At 43.9% G+C, this 21745-nt stretch overlaps 1 protein-coding gene across 7 annotated transcripts in view; it reads right to left on the bottom strand.

Annotated features, from left to right (window-relative positions):
- Nucleotides 1-21745, bottom strand: part of App (amyloid beta precursor protein) — a 215778-nt gene that overhangs the window by 27536 nt on the left and 166497 nt on the right. Inside the window, exon 14 of one of the 7 annotated variants that reach the window (XM_029470479.1) lies at nucleotides 5064-5260. The exons of the other annotated variants lie outside the window; for them this stretch is intronic. Within the exon in view, the coding sequence (XP_029326339.1) occupies nucleotides 5079-5260 (182 nt within the window). The 3' untranslated portion in view covers nucleotides 5064-5078. Of the gene's footprint in view, nucleotides 1-5063; nucleotides 5261-21745 lie in introns of those variants that run through there. 7 annotated transcript variants of the gene reach the window in all.

A 21745-nucleotide genomic window follows, 5' to 3' on the forward strand; every position in this document is an offset into this window, starting at 1 on the left:
TGCGGCGGGGGTCGTGGGTAGCTGGCGGGTGTCAGGCAACCCTGCGCTCCCGCTACCCTGGCGCTGATCCGGCCGAGTGAGGCCTGTGGCCCTACTCAGGCTGGTTTCTGCTTCCCTAACTAATGCAGTCTCAGGTCCCGCCCGAAGCCTTTAAATATCCAAGCTTACCAATTGCTATATTAGTCTAAGAGACAACATTCATTTTCCTAAGACTCCCTTTTCCCCTTCAGGACAGTACCTTGTTACCATCTAACATTGCATCAGGTACTACTGCAGTCAAGAATTTTCTTCTGTAATATCCAGACACTTGGGGTTTTTCAAGGTTAAATCGGGAATATTTAATTAAGCCCAGGGATGGTAATATTTCACTTATGGTTTACATAATGGTTGTGAATTCTAGTACACACACACACACACACACACACACACACGCAGAGTGAACCCCCATCACTTTCCTCTTTCAAAAATGCTTTGATGATTTATGTGGGCAAATCAAACTTAGAGTAAACAGGAAGGTGGGTTAGGGGAGGGGGTTAGCTATTGTGGAAAACGTTCACGATACTTCAAAGAAAGCAACACCAAGAGAGAGTCACAGTGATTTCATCTTCAAATGATTTCAAACTTTTAGTTTTGGTTTGGTGGACACTCAAGATGTCCACGGCCATTTGTTTTTAGCGACAGGGCCTCATGAATAAAGGTTTGCCAGGGGAGGGAAGACACGAATCCTACGTATTCCATCCCAGAGTCTCCTTATAACTATTAAATGACACATCAGCCAAATAAATTTCAAAATCTTAAGGGCTACATTTCAAGTTTCTAAAAAATAAAATTTATAGTCATTGAATCAATGTTTCTTGCAAGTTTCATAATAACTGGTAGTTGCAGACTGATGCCTTCTGGGTACTGGACATACTGAGTAATTTTTATTTTTCATACAAGTGAGGAGTTATCTTAACCTTGTCAAACAAGGCTATTAAAGGCCTAGTTTAGTGACCACTGAACCAGCGGTTTGTCAGGCTTGCTCTGTTTTTCTTCTAGGACTGAATCTTTATTGACATTATAACTGTCTTAATTTTGATTCTTTGTCACCCTGTGAAAAATTACTGATCTCTGATCTCTACCAAATGGGAGTTTCTTTTTAATTTTGTTTAACAGAGGATTGAGGATTCTCCTAAAACCGATTTTAATGTTTTAAATAGATACGTATATATCTGCCTGCGGCTTCCCTACACTGTCCTTTGGCTCCAAATGCACTGGAAGAAGGCCTGTAATTTTTCCCCATCAAAGGACTTGACTAGAAATCAGCCATCATCCATTCTAGGCATTTTGCCCATGCTGGAGCTATGAGATCAGATTTAATTTTCCAACCAGAGCCCGTGCATGTCTAACCCCTGGCTTAGTCTATTAATGTGATGCTGTTATTAATGTCCCTGTGGCCTCTGAAACTTCTTAAGCCTGTATTCCTTATCCACAAGATTCCAGGTTGGGTGACAGTCTCTGGCACTCCATCGCTTAAATTCTGTTATGTAAACTCAAACTCGGGCCATAGGTGTCCATTGAGGATCTTGTTGGAAGTACAGAATTGTCCTACAGGTGTCCTAAAGCATGCTATTAATTCCAGCACTTGGCAGGCTGAGACAGGAGGATTTCAAGTATAGGGCTTACATATATATATATATATATATATATATATATATATATATATATATAGGAAGTTTGAGGATCTCCTAGGTTACATAGCAAAAGAAAGACAGAATCCTAGTGCCCCTTCCACTCCTTGGATACAGGTAGCAAATCTGCATATTTAGAGGGCTCCCAGGTGACAACTGTCACAAAGGCTAGTGGTCCCTTGTGGTGAAGTCTGAGAGGACTGGAGCCAGAAGCCATGCAGTGCAGAAGCATGAATGTAGTGGCCTCAGTTGCCGTCATCACAGACCAGTTTGCGGAGAGTGTGTCACACTCAGCTAAGAAGCCACACTGCCAGGAGAAGACGTGTGCTGGAGGACGCCTTCACAAAGTCTTAGTTTTCAAATCCAACACTTGGCTGCCTTAAAGCTAACATTCAAGATCACATTTCTGTACCAGGATAGCCCAGGAAAACTGAAAACAACCATGATTTCCTTCTTGGCAAAATCATTTATTCAGCAGGAAGGGGAAGCACAGAGACATGTTGGGAATAGGTTGATGTTTCCTAGTCTCCAAGAATAAGAACGTACACACAAGAAAGCACCAGGCCACACGTCATTCCTGGCTCTTCCCAGAAAGGAGAAATATTTCTGCACTGTGGACACTTCGCAGACCAGCCTGGCCGGACAGACCTTGCTTGGCCTGTGAAGCAGCAGCTAATAGAGATGCTTGAGGGGATCATATGGAATTTTCCTATGGTTGCTGTATTCACTCTGACTACGCACAAACCACAGCTATCTCCAGTGCCATGACCAGTCCACCAAGTACTCGAGTCCTGCTATATCTTGGCGGGGGGTGGGGAGGGGGAGACCCACTACCCTCCTGACACTGTCCACATCAGTGGCCTTTATAACTACTCACTGGCTCACTTGGTACCCATAGCAACCCCCACTGAGAACAGAATGCACAAACATCCATTCTCAGAAGGTTTAAAAATCAACAAACAAGGCATGTGCTAGCCCATGCTTGCAATACTAGCACTTGGGAGGCTAAAACTGGAGAGCCATAAGTTCGATGCCAGCCTGGATATGTAGTGAGTTCCAAGCCAGCACTACATATGGAGTGAGATTATGCCTCAAAATAAATAATATATAGATAAATACATATTGAGTAGCAGAACTGATACTATAACCGACACTTGAGGACCCTAGTTCCTAATGTAATCTTCTCATCAGCCCATGAGAATTTTCATGTTATTTAGAAAGAGATAATTTCAATGATTATTATTCCCCCCACCCCCAATAAACTTAGGTCAAAGAGGTTAAAGGTGTGGCTCAAGAGGTTCATTAGGGTAGTGTGACAGAGCCTGAAGCTGTCGTCTATCATTTTTGTTTGGATTTTCCATTCCCAACAATGGTTTCTTTCCCCCAGGAACACTCACTGTCTTTCCCTTCTTCAATGTCCATCTCATGAAATACTGTGGGAACTGCCATATCAACGTGGATGATCCCGCACAGCCTTGTGGATCTGAACACTTAGCTCATTGCTGCTGGTGCTGTCAGGGAAGAGTCAGTTTGCTGACTCTTGGAGGTGAAGCCTCACAGAAGAAGGAAGTCAGTCCCGGAGGGTGGGCCTTGAGAACTTACAACCCAGTCTTACTTCCTGTTCCCTCTCTGCTTCCTGACTTTGGATGCTATGTGAACAGCTGCCTCCTGCCACCAGGCATGCCGTCTCCCCTTAAACTGCAAGCCAAACCCCAGCCCTTCCTCCTTCAAATTGGTTCTTGTCAGATGTTGTCCCTGCAAGGAGAAAAGTAACCAATCCAAGAGGAGGCTGTGTGGTTGCCATAGGAACCCCCACTAGGCTCCAACCCTACTTCACAGTTAAGAGAACTTGAGCAACCTGAAATTGAGTTGGGCTCTGCCCCACAAATCTTTTCTGTGCCCAAATGAAGTGGAGTGAGCAGGTTACCTCAGCGGCTGAGAGGGGATGATCATTGTAGGACTGTTTCCCAAACTGGGGGGAAAACCTCTATAGACATCACATAGCAATGAGCTCCCCCCACAAACCTCGACGTCCAGAAAATTAAGGCAGCCCTTTTATCTGGAGCTACACTAGAATCGCCCAGAGTCTAAGTTCAGACTCTTGTCTAGATCAAGGTTTATTTTTTGTGTAGAAGTTTCCTGGCTACAGAGTTTCAAATGGGGGTGTGTTCCGTCCACTTATGGTAGGCAACTGTCCCCAGAGAGAACTCACAGAAGGCGGTACATCACTTGTGAAAGCTACTCCTTATTGCAAGTGACATTTTCCTGAAATACCATCGTCTGGTCTGGACTGCAGTTTCAGAAGAAGTGCCTTTCCCTTGAAGAGGAGTTTCCTTGTGGCTTTCAAACTCCTACATCAAACAGCTCCGTTCTATTAACCGGCATTAGCCAGAAATCAAGATGAAAACACAGCCAGGCTCCCTGGCCTTGGCAAGAGGATTAAAAAAGCTTCCCTTTCCGTGTTTATTTATGGAACTCGGGCCAAGGTCCTGACCTTATTTCCAACCACTTTAGGGGGTCTTAATCCCCCTGGGATGTCAGCCACCTGGGGCCCTGAGTGCAGTTTTCACACTACAGCACTGGTCTTTGAAAGAAAGTTCTTTGGGCTGAAGTTCTAATGCTCATACGTGTAAATTACACGGATGTACTTGCTTGGAAAATGAATCACACGGTGGAAAATCTAGCACTAGGAGGCCATTATACATTTAACTCACATTTTTATTTTTCATTTTTGTCTCTTAGAAATTATTTTATCTACTTATTTATTATTTATTATTATTATTATTATTATTATTATTATTATTATTAAATCTTTTTTTACAGTCCAGTCATTATCTCCCCTCCCAGTCCACCCTCTGACTGTTCCTCATCCCATACCTCCTCCCCAACTCCAAGAGGATGTCCCATTTTGTTTCCTTATTTAATCTTTATGGCTGTGGCCATAGAGAATGACATCTTTGAGACTACTATTAGGTTTGGGGACATATAAATATGGACTTATGGGGAAGAATTCTTTCCGGTTAGATCCTTAATTTTCAGTTTACTGGGGCTCTTTGGAATACTTGGTGTTGATGTATATTTGCTTAAAAGTGAAAGGTCAGAATATTTATAATAGCATCATCTATTATTATGAAATCATAAACTAATTTTTAGTGTGGACCAAAAGTAGAGTAAGTAGTAAAAAACAAAAGTAGAGTAAGAGATGAAAAAAAATTAATTGAGCCCGGAGTCCCGTGGCTCCTTCTCGGCTTCTGTAGGGTGTTCTGGGCGTCATAACTTGGGGTTCTTTCATCCCCACTTGAGTTCTGAGCCACCTCTGAGACAGCTGGTAATGAATTCAACCTCTCTACATCTAAAGAACACCAGGCCCTTACAAATGGACATAACATTTTCTTTGAGGCAAATGAGTCACATGCACAGCCCATGACTGGCTCCGCCACACGTGCTTTGGACTTCAGCAGTGGTGTGCGTCTTCAAACACACCAGAGAGAGAAGCAGAGGGGTGGCCATGCTGCCATGGCCACAGGACTGCTGTTCATGGCTGTGGAGCTGCAGACAACTCTTCACTGTGGTTTCCATGACTGCTGTCCCTGATAGTGAAAGGAAATAAAACTTGAGACCTGTGATTCACGTAATTTATGTCAAATAGCCCAAAGAGGAGTTTGTGAGCTTTGAAACCTGGGGCTAAGAACATAGCAGAACAGGCCAGGACATGCCCAGGCAGGCCTGTCATTATATGTCCTGACTGGCCTAGTGCCTCCCTATCTCCCGCCCTTCTGACAGTCTGTTAATGTTTAAATGGACCAATCATGTAAAACCACGACAATTCCTCCCTCAGCCCCACCCCTTTTCTATAAAAGTCCCTAGCTACCAAGCCTCGGGGTCGAAACCACTGTCTCTTGCGTGAGACACGTTTCGACCCGGAGCTCCACCATTATGGCTCCACCATGTGGTCAACACCTCTGTCTCCTGCGGGAGAGAGATATGTGTCGGCCTGGAGCTCTGTCATTAAACTACCTCGTGTTCTTACATCAAGTTGGTCGTCTGTTCATGATTCTTGGGTGCCCGCGGAATCAGGAATTGAGTGGGGGTTTCCCCACTAGGTTCTTTCAATAGCAGGGTCCTGTGCGACTTATACAACTGTAGCTATGCAGAGGCCCAGGCTCTCAAGTGCTCTCTCTCTCAGACCTGGAAGAGAACTCTGCCTGGCCTGCTCAAGACCACAGCAGATGTACGGAATGGGAGTCACACACTGCTGTGCCAGGAAGAGAGCTCAGTACAGTGGATTCCAGTTGATGAGTGACTGACAACTACTATATTCAGGGGGATGAAAAAACTGGGTCAAAAGATGGTGAGCTCGTGGTAGAAAGGAAGATGCCAACATCTGTAGACAATTTCATGGGGAGACCCTAAAAGATATGCTGATAGATAAGGGGTCAGTGTGGAAAATGTGCCTAAATACACAGGTCATCACAATGGAGGACTATGTTCCCTATACACAATACATCTCTGTAGGCATGACAGCTCATTTAAATGCTAATGTATGCATATTTTAGAAACCCTAAACACATCCTGTATGCTCTTCTGTACACTGGCCTGTTTGTCTTTAATGAAATCTTGCTTTCCTAGCTATGGTGATGGCCCTTTCTCTCCAGCAGAAGCTCATTCACATGGTCCCTTAACGAGGCCCAGGGAGACTGTGATGAATAATAATGCCAACTGTCAACTTGATAGGCTTTGGAATTACCAAGGAGACAAGGGATTATTTAGATTAGGTTAGCCTCCAGGCCTGCCTAGGAGGGAGGTTTCATTAGGTTAACAGAGGGTAGACCTACCCTAAATGTGGGTCACACCTTTCTCTGCTTGGGTCCTACTATGCCAAAGAAGGAAGTGAACCTGACCAATCACCACCCTCTGCTTCCTCCTCCTGGATGTCAAGTGACCTGCAGCTCTGGCTGCTCTGCTTTGATCGATTGTGTCCTTGAACTGCAAACTGAGATAAAGCCTTTCTCCCTTAAGCTGCTTTGGTCAGGGTATTTTATCTCAGCAACAGAAAAAGTCAGATAGCATCCATGCCTGGAAATGGCAAGTGCTAAGCATTAAGGGTTTGGCCAGGGGTGGAATCGACCTGCCTTCAGGAAGGCACTCAGTGCACAGAGGTGAGGAGTGGGAAGGAATCCCTGTAAGGAATCTGGAACAAGGAGACTCAAACGAGTTACGTGGTGAGCTTGCTGATACTCATTTGTCGATGATATTTCCAGACCAGTGCCAGAAATAACTAACTCAATTTCTTCGCATGCAAAGGACTCAAGGCTGACAGAAAAGGACCCACACAAGCACTAGGATGTCCTATTCCTCAGACACTTCTCTTTCCATCATTTAGCGCCTGGATTATAGGTGCACGCTGTTATTCCTGCTTTTGACACGGCCCTGGGGATCAGAACGCAGGTCTTCACGTGTTCATAGCAAATACTTTATCACTAAGCCAACTCTCCGGCACTCAGATCAAAAGTTATTGGGAAAACACTCACTGTGTCTGTATTGAACACAAATAGGGCTTGTACCATGCTGTTTTCAAAACAATACAGGGTAGTGAGTGTTGACTGAGCAGTTGCAATGGATTAGGTTCTATGAGCAGCACACAAGAAGATGCTCAGGAAGTACACTGTAGCTGTCTTCAGACACATCAGAAGAGGGCATCAGATCTCATTACAGATGGTTGTAAGCCACCATGTACTTGCTGGGATTTGAACTCAGGACCCCTGGAAGAGCAGTCAGTGCTCTCAACCGCTGAGCCATCACTCCAGCCCCCAAGAAGATGCTCAGAAGTCCTATACAAATACAAACTGTCTATATAAGGAGTTGGAGCATCCATGAATTTGGGGATTCCTGAGGTGGGGGTGTCCTGGGATCTGGTCCTAAACTCCCAACACTGAGGGATATCTACCCAGTTCGTAGGAGATTATATTCCAATCTTTTCAAACTGCTTCTAGTATCTGTACTTCCCAGCTTTAATCTAGGACTTCACCTAAGACTCTTTGGGCTCTCTTGAAAATACACGATTCTAGAAATTTATCTGTTATTTATTTTTAAAGGTTACTTTAAAATGCTGTTTTCATGCCCACACAGTTAGCCTCTCCTCACCTCACCCAGCTCAACAAATAGCTCAACTTGAAACAGCAGCCTGTCCCTAAATAAACACTATTAACATGTGATCGTCTTCAGGAACATGTAATTAATCCACTTAGAAGCCTACGCCTCATAATTACCGCAGAGCACCAGTAGCCCTCTGAAACACGCATGCGCTTTATGTTGTCCTTACTCACACACACCGTAAGCTTCAACAATAAATTGAAAAATGACCCGCATTACTGTGCATTCGTACACCTCTTTTCATCGTCCCAGTGTGGTAAACATTAATTAACCCTGGCTAATTAACCCAGCCGCAGTTTACAAATTCACTCCTTTATCAGCCTCACAGGAAGGAAAAGCGCTTAAAATCTTTTACAGTTTCATAATATGGAAATTAATCTTTTTTTTTTTTTCACATGTAGGGTGAAGATTCAAGACATGTAGCTGTTTGATTTAAACATGGGAGTATTTGGGGGAAGTGTCTGCAGATTCTTCAAGTCAGCAGGAAAATGGAGTAGCCTCATTCACACACCGAGTAAACACAGCGGCTATGTCACTTCCTTCCTGGGGAGCCGGAGGAGCTGAGTTGTGCCTGGCACCAAGACATGTGGCAAATACCAGGCGAGTTTTAGATCTTACTGCACTCAGAGTGATGACACCACCATCACAGAGGCCGGAGAACTGCACTCTGCACTCAAGCCCAGGGACTCCATTTAGAGAAGCCGGGACAGCTGGGGGAAGCCATGCAATTTAGCCTGATGATTTCAACTTAGGGCTCACACTGGACAAACTGGGTCTCACAAAACTATCTTCAAAAAGCCTGAAGGTCACGCTGTTGCTTTTATAGGATGACTAGATTGGGCCATGGAGTGCACGCTTAGCTTAGTGCAGTGCTGGGTTGTTTGTGATTCTCAGGCTTCATAACATAAAAAAAAAAAATGGTGGACAGAGTATTAATTTTGGATTTGAAGAGGAGACTACCAAGCTAAGACTGGGGTAGCCTAGAAGGGGATTGAGGGAGGGATGCTGAGAGGGGTTGGTGAATTGATGTAATTCTATTCCAATTCAAAATGTCAAAAAATTAAAAATTAAGAGTACTACTATATGTCATGGCTTCTGGGTATAGCTTTTAGAATAAAGAGCACATGCGCTGTAAGTGGGTAAAGGGTAAGGGTCAACGGAGAGGGAGGACATTAGACCTATCCAAAGGACTGAGCCAGCTAAGTGCTGTGGGCTGAACTGGATCCCCGATGAAATCCATGGAGGCCTTAGCCCTCAAGGGCATCCTCTTGAGAAGAGCCATTTAAGGTGAAGACTGACGCTAAATATCATCACAGGGTGACTGGGTGGTGAGGCTGGGGAGAAACCAGAGAGATTGCTTTTTCCAAGACAGGCTTTATGGGAAGAAACATCAAGATCAGCACAGGAAAGCAACCGATGGCAGGAAGACCACCTCCACTTCCTGTGGCTGTATGTGACCAAACAGCATGCACACACAGAAAAACTCTGTGATCTCCTAGGATGGGGGAAGGTGGGTGCTACACACATGATCTAAAAAGGCTCAAGAACCCAGGACTGTCAGTGTTTTGAACTGTGGCCCACCTGTGTCCAAATCTCTCAAAGTTCCATCCTGAAAATGGCTTTCTTTTTCTTAATAAAGCTTGTCTTTTTCTACCACTGTCCACGTGTCCCTGGGCCAGTTATTTGTTCCAGCATAGCGGGAACTCCCCAGGAGCAGCCTCTAGAACATCTGGATCCTTGCTCCCAATACAATGAAACAAATTGTGTCATGGAGAAACTGAGAAGGCCTTCCTAAATACCCACCATCTTGAATTTACGAGCTCCAAAAAACATGAGAAAAGTCACTTTCATTTTTAAGCTATTCAAAACACTGTATTTTCTTGAGACAGGATCTCACAATGTAGCCCAGGTCTGCCCAGAACCCAGGATCTTCCTGCTTCAGTATGCTGAGTGGCTGAAATCATAAGTTTGTGCCATTACCCCAAGCATGAGGCTGTTCTATTTTCTGTCATAACTGAGGATCAGAGAATGAATAATTTATAAAGGGGGTTTCTGCAGGGGCTTCTTCTGTTCCTGTCTACTGCTTTCTTCTCAGTGTACAAAACAAAACAAAACAAAACAAAACAAAAGAAGCAAAAGCCATACAAATCCTTCTCTTCCTAATACATAAAAAAAAAGAGAGAGCAGGGTACCCGTATGTAGCAAGGGATTTCCCACTGGGCCATCACAGAGCAGAGTGCCCACGGCAAGCTTCTATATGAAGATTTTAGCTACACAGAACTCCCAATCCTAACTGCCACCCAAAGACTCCACCTCAAGGCAATTAACACATACACTTGGGGATTCTGGAAAGTTCTCTGACCCTTCTGTAAGTCCATGTAACTGATGAGAACCACAGAGACCAGAAATTCTGGAAAGCAGCAAGTGTAGAGCTTTGGGCCCTTGCTAGCCCCTGCAGCAGTCATGTACTGTTCTCCTTCATACCTGACCCAGCTCCTTTTCGACCATTAGGTAAATCCCTTCGGATGTACAAACCAGAGTTAGCCAACCAGTCAGCAAGCTTAGAATGTCATCAGGTGACATCTAAGGACTACAGGTGGGGTTTCTCTGCTCTTCCTCAACCGGTCTACCTTGATATTTCCACCGATGCCTTTACAGAGTGTCTTGACGTATGGCTTTCTTTGTTTGGTTACTGTAAGATGCTTCCATGTAGGAACATGGAATTTGGAGAAAATAAATCTGTGTTCCAGGCCACTGCCAGATGCATTTGGCTTCAGAATAAACTATCGCTTATGAGGTAACAGGTGGTGTATGCGTGGGTGTTTGTGTGTGTGTGTGTGTGTGTGTGTGTGTGTGACGTGTGTGCACTATCAATTTTATACACAGAGTCTGGAGAGGGCAAATGGAAACAGAACTCTAACCCAGGTTACTACTGCACCTTTCTAGCCAGACTGAGGCAAAAGGAAGAGATCTAAATGTCTTCTCTAAGGGATTCTGTTTCCTTTCTTCTCTGTGTTCAAGAAAGGTGACAGCTGCAGGCTGAGGGTAAATTAATCCTGCTCACTCTGGATACGCAAGAAAAAAAAAACCTTGGAAAAACATACTTCTTTTTGTTTCATTTCCTTTGAGATATATAGCCCAGGCTGGTCTGGAACTCACTATGTAGCTAGCCTGCCTTTGAACTTGGGAACGATTGAGATTACAGGCATGTGCCTGGATATCTAAACAGGGAGAAATGATTGTACAGCCCCTTCACAGAGAAGACAAGGAAATGATTTTAATTTTTATTGATCTCTTCTTAAGCATTCTATTTCCACATGCCTTGTTCACCACAGGTGGAGGGAAAATACCCAATGATAGCTTTCCCACATTTCTGGGGCATGTCCAACAGGTGGTCTATTTGTTTGTGGAACAAAAGAAGAGCTGGTATTTGATTTCTAGTCCATGTCACTTCACGAAACCACAGAGGGGTTTAGAGGGTTTTCCTATGTAATCTAAAATATACACATGTGAACGTGTGACACAGTGAGCTCCCTCCTGGGGACTGGCATCTAATGTTGGCAGCCAACATAGCTTTTCTCGTGTTCTTGTTTTGTCCGTTCACTATCGGACACATACTTCCTGAGAGAATGCTAGGCTATCAGTCAACTGTCTGAGATTCGGATGAATGTCCTCTACAATGCTGGTCACCCTGGGCATAGCATTAATCTTCTCTTTTGGCTCTGATGAAGTTAGTATCATCTTGGATTTGAAGGCCACCTCCATGGAGTATTTCTATGGTAGAATCAGTGATAGGAGAGCGAAGGGTCAGGACTGAGAGAGGAAAAGGATCTGTCGGAGGAACTAGCAGGTTCCGAACTTCCAAGGAAAGCAGCATCTAGGCAAAAAGTTCCCACCAGCCCCAGGCTTACACTGTTCACTCTGTCAAGAGCAGTGACTGAGGTTAATAAGTAGTTAAGTTGGCGGGTGTCGGGGGTGTGCGTGGGTCAGGAGGTAAGGACCTGAGTTTTGTGGTCAGACACATACACACACACACACACACACACACACACACACACACACACAGGATCTGAGTTGTATGGATATAACCTGTCCTGCCCCCCAATACACAGAGAGGAAAGAGGGAGGCAGGGAGATAGCTGTGTGTGGTGTTGGGTTTATAATTTCAGAATGGAGACAGGAGGATCTTTGGGGCTCCTGGCTAATCACTCTAGTCCATTTGGGTGACTTGCACACCAAAGAGAGACCTTGCCTCAAACAGACGGTGTAAAGAGCTAAGGAACAAAACCTTTTGCTGTCCTCTGGCCTAGACATGTGCGTGTGCCCACACATGAACACAATAAAAACGAAGAGAAAAGGAGTTTATGCCAGTGACTTGGGTAAGTTAAGGGCAACCTCAACATTGTGTCACTCACTTAACAGAGCTGTATTCAACCTTCAAAGTAAATGTTATCTCCCGGAAGTATTTTATGCAGGGGCCCCTTGGAAATACATGTGTTTTTTCATGATGCGAATATAGCCTCGTGGTCCTTCCATACAACATTCGTAGTCAAACATGCCACGGCTGCAACTAGTCCACTGAACAGCAGAGCTCAAGATGAGAGAGTGGGGGCTATAGTTGATTATTGTCTTGATCATGTGAAACTTGACACAAGCTAAAGTCACCAGAGAGGAGGGAAACTCAGCTGAGAAAATGCCTCCATAAGATTAGGCTGCACACATGCCTGTCTGTGGGAGATTTTCTTAATTAGTGATTGATGAGGGTGGGGTGGGGCCCTCCCTGGGCAGGTGATTCTGGGTTCTAGAAGAAAGCAGGCCAGTAAGCAACACCCCTCCAAGGCAGCCACATCAGCTCCTACCTCTTTTTGAGTTCCTGTCCCGACGACTTCCTTTGATGATAAATAGTGAAGTGGAGGTGTAAATCAAAGAAACCCTTTCCTCCCCAAGCTGCTTTGGTCATGGTGTTTGAGCACAGTAGTAACCCTGACTAAGATAAGGACCTGCCACTCAGTGTTGTATGTTGGCACCACATGTAGTGACCCGGGAACAGATTATGATTCAAAACACATTACTTTCTCCTCGCTACAATGTCAGAAAATCTTGTAAGTCAGAACACTGTAAATCAGAGACTGCAGGTAAAGACTGGTATAACTTCATGTAGGATAAATTAATAATGTTTAAGTTTTTAGGTCAAAAATATATACAAATACACTCTCAATTTTCTACAAAAGCTTGTATTTTTACTAGCACATTTAAACATTAAACCTTTTGAATTATTAAAGCATCATTTGAAGTAGAAGATAAGTGGATTTCTCTGAGTGTGAGGTAGAGTTCAAGACACGGTATTTTAAACAAGAACTCCTCCACATTATACTTTAGTTGGTCCCAAGTATGCACTGAGACACAGTGACTTCCAGGATACCAATTACTTACTCAGGATACCACTGAGTAACTTTTCTTCCTAAGTGGCTTCTAAATGAGACTTTCAGATTGTTGAAGTATTTACAGCAACTGAAGTAAGATCCTGAAAAATATAGACACTGTTTACTGACAGCGGATTAAGGGACAGACATGCAGAAATGACAGGATGAACTCCCGAGGGACCGGAACCTGCCAGCTTAGACGATCGCCTCAACTCATGGCAAGCTCCGGGCACAAGGCTGTGTTGGACACAAGGCCATGTTGGGCACAAGGCCATATTTGAACACTCTGATGTCTACAAAGAGCTCCCCATTCCTCGTGGCCAGTTTTCTTTAAAGGAAGAAAAGCGTCTCATTTATTCACACCCCAGGTATTTAAAACTCACTTTGATTTCTGAAGAACTCTGGCAAGATGTGAAGAAGCCCTCGACCCCTGACCATTTTTAGTCTCTGATTTTGATCAAACCAGTTAATCAACCTAGATCCTTAATCTGCAAACCTGGAGGGTTCTGCACCACTTTCAAGTTCCCTTGAAGAGCCTCTTAGCAGCAGGGTAGATGCAGACCCGCGCTGAATGTGGGAAAGGAAGCCAGCTTTTCTCTCTCCACATCAAAGAGAACAGACTGCCAAACCTCTCACATTTTCATACAATGTTTGACTTGCAGGGCGATGCCTGGTTTATCAAAGGACAGACTGTGTTTTTAGCAATCCACAGATTGCTTAAGTTTTCCCTCCTGCACCTGAAGGAGGTACTTTCTTCTTTAGGTATAAGAAGGCTTCTCCTTAAGGTGGGAGAAAACAAAACACTCAATGCAAGACACTAGCTCCCTGCCCAAGGGAAGGAGGGAATGTAAGCACAGGCTCAGCCCTAACCGCACTCCTATAGGCCTGAACACATTACAAAGCCCTTCCCTTGGCTTCCACCTCTTTTTCTTGAGACAGCTTTCTCCCATTTTGCTCAGGATCACAGACATTGCCAGCAGCAGACTGGAAATGGCTCAGGTTGGTCCTCAGTAGTAAACGTCAGGGTTACTGTTGCTCTCTGATATATTCAGAATACCTATATTGCATGGGCTTGCCCTCAGACTTTACATGTGGGATGCTCTGAAAGCTAAAGCTTTCAAAGCATTCTGAATCTCAGTTCTTGGGACTAAAGATGATAGCTCGTTATAATTGGTATCGTTGTGCCCCGAATTTGAAAAATTCTGAAATCTGAAACATTTCCAATCCCAAGGACTTTGGATAAAAGATTCCAGACAAAGTACAGAGAAACAAACAGAAACTCAAAGAATTGGTTGAACCCATTTTATCTGACATCACCTACTCTAATGAATCCGAGGGGAAGATGGTAGGTAGCATATTAGGAAATAGTCCTCTCCCTTTACCCAGTTACATACACATTAAGAGCTCTAAGCTCACACGAGCACGTGTAATATCCTGGAGGAAGAAAGCAGACAACTCACACTCATCGATCACTCATCGATCACACTCATCGATCACTTAGGCCCAACCATTTCCACCGGTAGTTCCTGAACTTTAGTATTCACAGCCAACACTGTCTACCGCGGTTGTTCTAAAGTCTAAGGACATTGGGAAAGGGAGCCTAAAGGGGAGTCTGAGAGAGAGAACCCGCGTCTTTGAATATCTTTCATCCTTTCATCTCTATAGTTTTACAGGTAACATCACTCAAGGAGAGTATTAGTATGTATGATGTATGTACATGTGCTTGTATGTGAGTACAGGCATGTATACGCTTTGGTGTGTAGGTGGAGGTCACAGGACAACCTCAGTTGTCAGTCTCCAGTCTCTGACTTCCAACCTGTTTGAAACAGGGTCTCTTGTTTATTGCTCATGCTGTGAGCTTCCAGGTTTTTGTGTCTGCCTCCCATCTTCCTGTAGGAGTATAGGGATTACAGATGATGCTATGTCCAGCTTTACATGGGAGGGGAGAGAGATTCAAACTCAGGTCTTCAAGCTTGGGCAGCCTGTGATTTACCTCCTGAGTCATTTTCTCAGTCCAGCTCCCCTAAAAAAGATCTAACAATAGCAAAAGCATCTCTCTCTGAAGACAAGGTGTGTATCATTATTTACATCCATTACTATGTCTGGACCTTGGACCATTAACATAGTCTAGACTGCGCACTATCACTGTAGACTGAACATCATTACTATAATACTAAGTACTATCTCTGTAGTCTGAGTATCATTACGATAAATACTAAGCACTATCACTGCAGACTGAGCATCATTATTATAATAGTAACTGAGCACTATCACTACAGACTGAGCATCATAACTTTAGTACTAACTGAGCACTATCACTACAGACTGAGCACCATTACTTCTAGATCTTACATTTCCTCCAAAGGTCCATGTTTTAAGGGACTTGTCTGCAGCCCAAGTTGGTATTGAGTGGCAGCAGGATCTTTAGATGGGACCTCTTGTTTCAGTTCTTCTTCCCATCTTTCCTTTCTCCTTCTGGCCACCGCAAACTAAGAAGCTCTTCTGGCCATAATATAGTTGCCACAAACCCAAAGCAATAGGGCCAATAGACTATAGACTCAGACCTCTGAAATATAGATATATTTTAAAATAAAGCTGGTCTTTTAAGTTTATTTATGTTAGGTATTTAGCCACAGAGATAAAAGCTGACACATCTATTCCACACATAGCTGGATTATTAGGCTGGGAATGCGGCCAAGGAATGCACACTTCTAACAATTTCTCATTGATGCTGCTGCTGCCGGTCCAAAGCCACATGATGAGAACTGTTTCTATTAATCATCCCTTGGCTGTGGGCATATTTTTTTTGTGAAGAGATACAAATGCATATTCGACCTGAAAAAGTCAACACTGTAGATGGGCACTGTAAACATAAGCTGAACATATGTCAGTGTATCCAGGGCTGAGAGCAGGGCATCAGCTTGCCTGCAATGTCAGACTCAGCAAGGAGAAGAAAGGAAGACAACTACAGTGCTCCTTAGCACCTAAGATGCTGAACCAGGAGGACTGCGAATATAAGAGCAGCCTGGCATACACAGGCCTGTTTCCAAAACATATAAAGTAATACTGTAATAAATGACGGGAAAAGCCATACACTTTGCTTATCTAGGATTATTTTGAGGATTAAGCAAGACTTAGGGAGACAAAAAAAGTTTGTGATCAAAACGAAGATAACAACAATAATAGAAACAAAAACATAAACAGAGCTTCTCATTAAATTATCTGTTAGCCTTTCTTTGTAAATTTGAGTGGAAAAAAAAATGAACCATGCTTCCGCAATCAAGAAGCGACCTGCTCTGCTGGCAGGGGAGGCCACTTTATGGGTCTGATTTAACGGCCAGCAACAATACACCACGTCCATGCTGTTTGCCAGGAGTCTCTGCCCCAAAACATTGGCAAAGCCCTAGCCTGAATGGCTGGTCCTGGAGAATAAATGGTGAAGTCATCATGGGGAATTATGATATCATGATCCACGGAACTGTCAGCGACTCATACTTCAGCATATGAGTTCCGATCAAATGGAGAAAGATGGCATGACCCCTAAGTCCTACAAAATGTTTAACACCTCAACACAGATGTATGTGTGCAAAGCTGTTGTTCAAAGAGCGACAACTCTTCAGTGTGTAACACTTTCAGTGAAAAGATGCTGAAGCTGCCTATATTATTCCCAGATTCAGCCTTGAATTTGGTATTATCACTAAGTGAGTGCCTTTGGATCAAAAGCAATGGAATGGGTTAGTCTGCAGGCTATTGACCAGGCGTTATGTATGGCCTTAGATTATTGACCAGATGTGATGTATGGCCTTAGTTGAACCTATAAAAGAATGTGGCTTGAGCCGTTGAAAAGCAAGCTTCCCTCTTGCTTAGTAGTCTTCCTTAGGTGGTCAGGAGGAAGGGGTGGTTATTAGACAAGACCACCTCGTGCTACCAGATCAGCCTTCATCAATTGCCTCAGTGAGAACAAAGCCTTGTCATGGCTGCTGATCTGCAGTCTCTAAGCAAATTCGAAATTATTCTAAGTTATTTGAGTAAGAAAGATTGTGCCCCGGATTTTTAACAGTCCTGGAGTATTGTAGGTATTTAATAAATAATTTACTGATGCTGAATGTCCTTGCTTAGTTCTTGGATCTTCTTGTTACTCACAGTGGCCAAATGATAGCCGTGTATGTACATTGATAGACATTTTTTCTTTTTAAGACAGTGTTTCACGCCTAGCTGTACTAAGTGGCCAAGGTCTTAGATTTGCCTGTCTTCATGACCTGTGTGCTGAGATTGCAGGTATTACACCATCATACCACGTTTTGTGCAATGTGGGAGGATGAAACCTAGGCTTCATACAGGCTATGAAGCGCTCTCCTAAGTAAGTAAGTAAGTAAGTAACTCACACCCAGCCTTCCTACATGTCTTATTTTTTGAAAGTCATATAAAGGTCTAATAATGTGTATGTATATGTATATACACACATATATAATGTAAAACTTATATATTTAAATCGTCAAAGATTACTTTCAGATAATGGAGAATAATGCCTGAAAACTGTCATTCACCTACCACAGGGGCAACACTAAGATATTTACTATTAGAAAGCTACACTAGCAACCACCACATGTCACAAGTAGGAACTCTGGAGAGCTGTTCATTGGTATCTTTGGCAACTTCTAGCAATAAGCACTTCATTTGGCTAGAGTTCCTAGGGGAGTTTTATTATAACAAAGAAGGATGACACAATGATTCATTTTCATGCCACAGGATACCTATATCACAGGACGAGTATGTGTAGCAACCTTCCTTTATAGAGAAGATATTGGCTATCGTCTGAGAAGACTCTCAGTTGCTTTCTAAGACTCAGTAATTATGAAAAGAAGGTAGCTATATTTAAAGCTAACAATTAACTTTGAATTTCAAATAACAGACTTTCACTAGGAAACATGGATGGGGCCCAAGAGAAGCTTCAGTGGTCCTGAGTACTCAATGATCTTGAAGAGGACCAGAACTCGGTTCCCAGAATCCCCTTGGCAGTTCACAACCCTCCATCACCTCAGCTCCAAAGGATTCAGCACCCTTATGGCCTCCTCAGGCAGCAGGCATGCATGTGATAGACATACACACACATAGGCAACAGTCACACACATTAAAAAAACAAACCAAACAAAGAGGTCTCCACACCCACTATTTCAGAATGTGAAACTTGGTTTGCTTTCACTGTTTCCTAAATAAAAACATTATAGAATGCAAGTAAGCATGAGCCTATCAACGTGCTACACTCTCGTTTACACTCTTAACTTCGCACTACTGTACTTGGAAGCACCTTCTTAATGAGGCAAGGCTGCAGGAGGAACCCAGGCACCAGCAAAGCTTCCTCTCATGGTTACAACCATGGAAAGAGGAGACACAGCTGGTGTGCCAGGGCCAGAAGGGCTCAGGCTAGTGTTTGTACCAGAATGAAATTCTACCCAGCCTGCTTCCCTTGTTTAGGCCAAGGATGTGTCTGGTTTCACAACTGGCCTACTTAAGCAGCTGTACAGAGTTCAGTGTAATAGGGAACACTGCAGATTGAAGGACACAGCCTTGTCTCAGGACGGGAAGATACATCAAAATGCTACACAGAGTGAAAGCAAAGGCAAAGACAGGGTGATTTCATAGAGGCCAGGTACTTTTTTCAAGCAAAAGATGTAGCTAACACCTTTATGAAAACATGCAAATCAGCAACAATGAGTTCAGTGCACCAAATAGCTAGTAAACTCTTTGTCTTTGCTAACACATCATCTGTCAGCAGTGGCTGAAATGAACTGGACTCTACCCACTAACAACCTAGTTTGTTCCCCAAGTCTAAAAGGCATTGCAAATGCTACTTGTTTATTTGTTTGCTTGTTTTTAATCCCTTGTCTTTTGGAGATAGGATTTCCTGGTAGAGTCAAGGCCAGCCACGAACTCAAGCTCCTCCTCTTTCTGTCTCCCAAGTGATAAGGTTTTAGGTGTATACTAACATACCCTGAATGAATAGTGTCTTGACATATATCAAAATACTGTTTCTCTGGACAGGGCTCATAATAGAATAGGTTAATTGGTTGTGTTGGCATTTCGTCTAGGCTCCACCCACAGTTCCCTGGTAATGGCCTTGTGTGCCTGACTCACTATGAAAGGGACTGCTTGCCCCCTCCTCACTTTCTTCTCTTCTCCTCTTGCTCTTGTTCCCTTACCCTCTTCCCCCTCTCTCCCCATTCCCCTTGCCCCTTCCCCCCCATGTGCTCATGGCCAGCCTTTCTTCTCCTCTCCTCTCCTCTCCTCTCCTCTCCTCTCCTNCCTCCCCTCCCCTCCCCTCTCCTCTCCTCCCCTCCCCTCCCCTCCCCTCCTCTCCTCTCCTTCCCTGTCTCTCTGCTTTTCTCTGTCTCAACTCCCCTCCCCATGCCCTAAATAAACTCTATTCTTTTTTTTTAAATTAGGTATTTTCTTCATTTACATTTCCAATGCTATCTCAAAAGTCCCCAATTACCCCCACCCACACACACACTCCCACTTCTTGGCCCTGGCATTCCCCTGTACTGAGGCATATAAAGTTATTCTATACTATACCTTTCTGTGGCTGGTACCTCAGGGGGAAGGGATACCTCAGCATGGGCCCACAGAGCCACCCTCTTCCCCAGACACCATACTGTGCCTCCACCAAACTAACTCTCTCTCTCTCTCTCTCATAAAACACAACAGGTTGATCCATGAATTAAGAATATTAAGTCGTGTGTGTGTGTGTGTGTGCACTCATGTGTGCTCTTGTGTGCACATGGCTGTGATGGCCAGAAGAGGACATTAGATCCCCTGGAGCTGGTGTTACAGGAGCTGTAAGCAGTCCAACATGGGTGCTGGGAACCTCTCCTGGGTCCTCTCTAAGAGCATTATGTGCTGAGCCATCCCTCCAGTCCTGATGACACACCTTCCCTGTTTATGATTTCCTAGCTAACAGTGTCTGCACAAGACATACTACCTAAGAGCTATTAATAAAGAATAATGAGGCTTCCTCAGTGACTACATTGCAGAATTTGTTTCTGAGAGGAACAGCAAGAGGCAAATTACATTCGTTCCCAACTCTGACTCACATGCAAACAATCTCATCTCATCTCCAGTTAATCCTTGTGGAAGCACACTTCAAAATTAATTTGGCTTCATTTCCATATTCTGGGTGGCAAATATCTCTACTTTTTTTTCCTTTTTAAAAAAAGAACCTTGAAGGCAGCTGCTTGTGAAAAACAGAGTAACTAGCCCCTGTTACCGTCCAAAATCATTGGTTTTTCCCAAGACTGTAGAAAAGAAAAGGAATCAGGACACATCTGTTGCAGTGTTTTGTGCCAGGAAACCATCTTGCCACCACTGTGGTCTGCGTTCACACCCCACTCAGTTTTTGCTAGGGCTTCTTTTTTGGTTTTGTTTCAAATTACAGCACCATACATAAGAGTTGGGGAGCTGGGAAAATAACTCCCCGCATCTTTGTGAGAATCAGCAGCTTGGAGTGGGAGACGCTGCCTCAAGCCTCACCCATCTGGTAGAGAGATGCTCCTTACTGTTCAAAGTATGTTCGTGAAAATGGACAGAAGCTACTGAGGTAGTAGAGACAGCACATCTTGACAAACGGACCACTGAACCTTCGAAATTTTACTAAAATATAGTGTGAAAGCCAAAAGCATGAATTCCACTAATTTTAAGAACTCGCTTTGTCACAGTGGGCCTCAGCTAGAATCCTCTCACGGCCTGCTGTAGCATCCTGTTGTTTAATTAATCCTTATTTAAAACTTTATAACAGGAGTCTGGGGAGATGGTTCAGTGCACAAGGCTTTCTGGAAGTGTGAATGGAGTTTGAATTCCCAGGATCTAAGTACCAGCAGGGTGGAGAGGGCAGCCCACCTGCAACCCCAGCACGTGGGGAGTGAGGAACTGTAAATGGAGTAGAATGGAGGAGAAAAGTTGGTCAGCATCAGCTGCCAGCCTCCACATATGTACCCAACATGTGTGTATAAATGCATGTACTCACGTGTAGGCCACTGTGCCTCTAACACATTCACATACACTGAAAATAGGGGAAATGTGATAACAGCAATAATTCCCAAGCTGATCTATATAGAGAGCCATTATAATCTAATTATGAATAGTATTGTCACCTTGATAGGGCCTAGAATGACCTAGGAGATAAACTTTTGGATAAGTTTATGAGGAAGTTTCTAGATTGAGTTAACTGGGATGGTAAGGCTCACCTTACATGTGGGTGAGAGCAGTTCTTCCAGGGCTGGAATATTCAGAGGAATGGAAAGGCCAATGCAAGGTGGGCACCAGCGATTGTCTGACACTGCTTCTTAACTAACTGGGGATAGCAGTGAGGCCAGCTGCCTTGTGCTCCCACTACCTTGGTAACTTTCCAGCCATCATGAATGCATACATACGAACTGAAGTAAAATCCTTGTACTGGCTAGTTTTGTGTCAACTTGACACAGGTTGGAGTTATCACAGAGAAAG

The sequence above is a fragment of the Mus caroli genome, chromosome 16 (assembly GCF_900094665.2).
Source record: "Mus caroli chromosome 16, CAROLI_EIJ_v1.1, whole genome shotgun sequence".
Lineage (NCBI taxonomy): Eukaryota > Metazoa > Chordata > Mammalia > Rodentia > Muridae > Mus > Mus caroli.